General features: G+C 48.8%; 1 protein-coding gene across 1 annotated transcript in view; it reads left to right on the top strand.

Moving 5' to 3' along the window:
- Nucleotides 1–2,765: 2,765 nt before the first annotated feature.
- The window catches only part of LOC137626757 (uncharacterized), a 2,566-nt gene continuing 612 nt past the window's right edge, over nt 2,766–4,719 (top strand). Inside the window, exons 1-3 of the mRNA XM_068357760.1 lie at nt 2,766–4,052; nt 4,160–4,384; nt 4,492–4,719. The exon at nt 4,492–4,719 is cut by the window's right edge and continues 612 nt beyond it. Of these exons, the coding sequence (XP_068213861.1) occupies nt 2,766–4,052; nt 4,160–4,384; nt 4,492–4,719 (1,740 nt within the window). The remainder of the gene's footprint in view (nt 4,053–4,159; nt 4,385–4,491) is intronic.

Here is a 4,719-nt window from a genome sequence, read left to right as displayed (position 1 = left end):
TCAATTTAATTTTTTCAGTCAGGGTATAGGGTCATTTAGATGAAATATTGGGAGGTGTAATTTCTTAAACTCTTTTTGTTTTTATTAAATGGAAAGTATGTAAAGGGGTTGATGTTCTTAACGAAGCATTAAGCAATCTCAGTGACATTGTCTGTTTTATTTAATTTGTTATACTTTAAGTATAAATACAAACTTTGCTTTAAAGTCACAGAGTTGCAAGTGGTGGTGTTGCAAGAACGCACCCACACATTTTTACAAATCCATTTTTTTCCCCTTAAGACTAGCATAGGAGGGTCACACAACGTGGAGATTCCATTTTTTCCTTAAGACTAGCATAGGAGGGTCACACATCGTGGGGATTCCATTTTTTTTCCTTAAGACTACCATGAGAGGGTCACACATCGTGGAGACTCCAATTTTTCCTTAAGACTAGCATAGGAGGGTCACACATCGTGGATATTCCATTTTTTCCTTAAAACTAGCAAAGGAGGGTCACCCATCGTGGAGATTCCTTTTTTTTCCTTAAGACTAGCATAGGAGGGGCACACATCGTAGAGATTCCATTTTTTTCCTTAATTAAGACTAGCATGGGAGGGTCACACATCGATGAGATTCCATTTTTTCCTTAAGACTAGCAGAGGAGGGTCACACATCATGGAGATACCATTTTTTTTTCTTAAGACTAGCATAGGAGGGTCTTACATTTAGGAGATTCCATTTTTTTTCCTTAAGACTAGCATAGGAGGGTCACACATCGTGGATATTCCATTTTTTCCCTTAAGACTAGCATAGGAGGGTCACACATCGTAAAGATTCCATTTTTTTTCCTTATGACTGGCATAGGATGGTCATCCATTGTTGTGATTCCATTTATTTATGACTAGCATAGAGGGTCATTCATTGTTGTGATTCCATTTTTATATGACTAGCATAGAGATTCACCCATTGTTGTGATTCCATTTTATTTGTCTAGCATAGAGGTCCACCCATAAAATTAGCAAAATGACTGCTGCAGAGATTCAGGACTTTCTGGCCCTTGCAGAGCGACAAGGTTACGAAGGAGAGGCATTGCAAGGCTATGTGCGGGAGCTTATGAATAGGGTCAATGCCCGGAGGAAGGCCGAGCAGGAAGAGTTTGAGAGAGAGAGAGAGAGCGAGAACAAGAATTGAAGATGCGGGAAGAGGATATTCAGCTAGCACGGCCAAACAGCCCTCACCCCAACGGCACTCAAAATGGCCAAAGCTTCCCCTCCATGCCTGTCCACACAATCATTCCTCAGTGGGACGACAAGGATCCTGTGAGGTGGCTAAATGAGGTGGAGTCCGTGTTTCAGACGTGTGCCGTAGCGTAGGATATGAAGGCCCTACTACTGTCAAAGCATATGGCGGGGAAAGGGAAGAATGCTCATGCTGCGCTCCCTGCCGATAAACAGGGTAATTTTGAGGCCGTCAGGAAGGCCTTGATTGAGGCCTATAAACTAAGTCCTGAAAAATGGCGCCGTCAGTGGTGTGGGCTCACCAAGTCCCCCACGACATCTTGGTCTGATTGGGGTTTTCAGAAGGATAGGCTCAACACCCTTTGGGTCTAGGCTGCAAAGTGCACTACTTACGACAACCTCCTAGAGCTCTTCAAAATCGAGGACCTCCACAGGAACGCCCCACCGGCGCTCTCAATTTACATCTTTGAGAAAAATCTAGCCACGTTTAGAGCATGCTGCGAGTATGCTGATGAGTACGAGCTAGTCCGGTTCAACTCGGGGCCCCCCAACTCAGTCCAATCGGGTAAGTCTAAGCCCCGGGAAAATCCAATCTCCCCTACCAAGTGTGGTCATTGCGGGAGATCTAACCACTTGGAAGCCAACTGTCGGCTGAAGCTATCCGGTCAGTCAACAGAGTCCACGAAGCAAACGAATAAGCCCAAGGTTAAGGTGGCGAAGCCGAACTATGCCAGTGCATACTGCGAGGTATGTAAGTGCTACGGACACACAAAGAACTACTCACTATTTCCCAGCAGACCCTCAGCCTCTTCTCCAGCTGCCCTCTCAATCTCTATCCGTGAAGCTCCCAAAAGACAGCCCGCTGTTGGGGAGAACAAAGTAGCTCTGCCTGAAGGAGACGGCTCTCCGCAGTCGGTCAGAGCATTACAGGATACTGGTGCAGACGTTTCACTAATCTTATGGCACCAGGTGCCTATCGGTGCCAAAGTTCAGCAGGACAATCGCATGACAGTCCGTTGGATCGAAGGAGTCACTAAGGATCTTCCTACTGTGGAGTTGAGAGTAACCACGCCCCAGCTCAGCAAAAGGTGCAGGCTAGGGGTAGTGAGCGATCTCGGGCATGAGGGCAATGACTTGCTCTTGGGACAAGACCTCCTAAGAGGCATACATTGCGTGCCACTCAGATGCATGAAAGCAGTTGAGCCGGAGTCCGGGACTGAGAACGCGCCTCCTGAAGAAGACGAATGGCTAGCTGACATTGACCTTGGAGAAGTACCTTGGCTAAGTGAGGTGGCGCGTGAGCCCTCTTCCTATAGCAATGAGTCTGAGCCTCGTCCCCCGGAAACCTATTTGGAAGGAGCGGTGCTGCTTACCACCACAGGGAATGAAGCTAACCCAAATACTAGCCCAGGGGTCTCGGGGGAGTCCGAGGGAGAAGCGTCCATTACACCAAAGGACCTCGGGAGTTGGACGGAGCTTATCAAATCTCAGTTGTTGGACGAAACGCTGAAAGCCTACAGAGAAGCTGCTTACTGAGACAAAGCAGAGATGACTAACCTCTCAAAGGAGAATTTCCTGCTGAAGAAAGGGGTGTTCTTCAGAGTCGACCAAGGCCCTCACGATCCTGCAGAAGCCCTTCGCCGGCAAGTAGTTGTTCCATGTAACCTCCGCTTGGCGGTGCTACGTATGGCTCATGAGGGATTGGGAGGACACTTTGGTGTAAAACGCACTACCCACCTGATCCAGCCTCATTTCTTCTGGCCGGGATTGCAGAAGAGTGTTAAGGCTTACGTAGCTTCCTGCCATCCGTGCCAAGTTGCCGGTAACCCAAATCAGGTGGTGCCGAGGGCTCCTCTCCAACCCATTCCATCTGCAGGTATCCCCTTCCATGATGTACTAGTGGATTATGTGGGTCCCCTGCCCCGTAGCAAGCGTGGGATTCGTTTCTTATTAACCATGATTGATCGGTTCACGCGCTACCTCGAAGCTGTACCGACCAGGTGCGCCAATGCCAGTCATGCTGTCAGAGGACTGACACAATTTTTTTGTAGGTTTGGGTTCACAGCCACAGTCCAGTTGGATAAGGGCTCTCACTTCATGGCAAGAGAGTTTAAGGCAGCAATGGAGTACCATGGTGTCCACCACCAGACCTCTACTGCATATCACCCAGAGAGCCAAGGACTCGTGGAGCGCTCCCACCAAACGCTAAAATCCGTATTGACGAAGTTAGGGGAGGCTGGCTCTTCGGATTGTGAGGAGAACTTGCCTTATGCTCTGTTCGCCCTCCGCCAGGCACGCTCAAAAACCCCAGAATACAGCCCTTTTGAGTTGCTGTACGCTCATTCCACACGTGGGCCACTTGACATACTCTATGAAGCTTGGGAGGACTCCTCCAAGGCCTCCTGGGTGGAAGAGCTGCAAGATATACAGGCTAAGTTACGAACTGCCTGGGAAATTGCCAAGGCTTCCAAGGCGAAGGTACAGGGCATCACAAAAAGTCACGTAGATCGTGAAGCCCAGGATCGAAATTTTGAAGTGGGAGACCAAGTTCTGGTTCTCCGCCCAGGAAAACAGAGACCGTTAAGCACAAAATTTACGGGCCCCCACAAGATTCTTGGGAAGAAGGGTAAATTAAATTACCTAGTGGATTGTGGCATAAGGCGAGCCAAGTGGCTCCATATCAACCTGCTTAAGCCCTATCAACAAAGGGCCGATGTGGTGGGTACTGTTACCCAGGTCCACTCCCCCGAGAGCAACTCCGAGGTCCTGGCCAACTTTAAGCTGGTCACTCCTGCGTTGGACACTGTTAAGGCACAGGGCATCACAAAAAGTCACGTAGATCGTGAAGTCTAGGATCGAAGTTTTGAAGTGGGAGACCAAGTTCTGGTTCTCCGCCCAGGAAAACAGAGACCGTTAAGCACAAAATTTACGGGCCCCACAAGATTCTTGGGAAGAAGGGTAAATTAAATTACCTAGTGGATTTTGGCTTAAAGCGAGCCAAGTGGCTCCATATCAACCTGCTTAAGCCCTATCAACAAAGGGCCGATGTGGTGGGTACTGTTACCCAGGTCCACTCCCCCGAGAGCAACTCCGAGGTCCTGGCCAACTTTAAGCTGGTCACTCCTGCGTTGGACACTGTTAAGGCACAGGGCATCACAAAAAGTCACGTAGATCGTGAAGTCTAGGATCGAAGTTTTGAAGTGGGAGACCAAGTTCTGGTTCTCCGCCCAGGAAAACAGAGACCGTTAAGCACAAAATTTACGGGCCCCACAAGATTCTTGGGAAGAAGGGTAAATTAAATTACCTAGTGGATTTTGGCTTAAAGCGAGCCAAGTGGCTCCATATCAACCTGCTTAAGCCCTATCAACAAAGGGCCGATGTGGTGGGTACTGTTACCCAGGTCCACTCCCCCGAGAGCAACTCCGAGGTCCTGGCCAACTTTAAGCTGGTCACTACTGCGTTGGACACTGTTAAGAGGGGTATTGTCAAGATCCTCCTGCTA

This window comes from Palaemon carinicauda, chromosome 34 (genome assembly GCF_036898095.1).
Source record: "Palaemon carinicauda isolate YSFRI2023 chromosome 34, ASM3689809v2, whole genome shotgun sequence".
NCBI lineage: Eukaryota > Metazoa > Arthropoda > Malacostraca > Decapoda > Palaemonidae > Palaemon > Palaemon carinicauda.
This window is presented reverse-complemented; position numbering and strand designations above follow the sequence as displayed.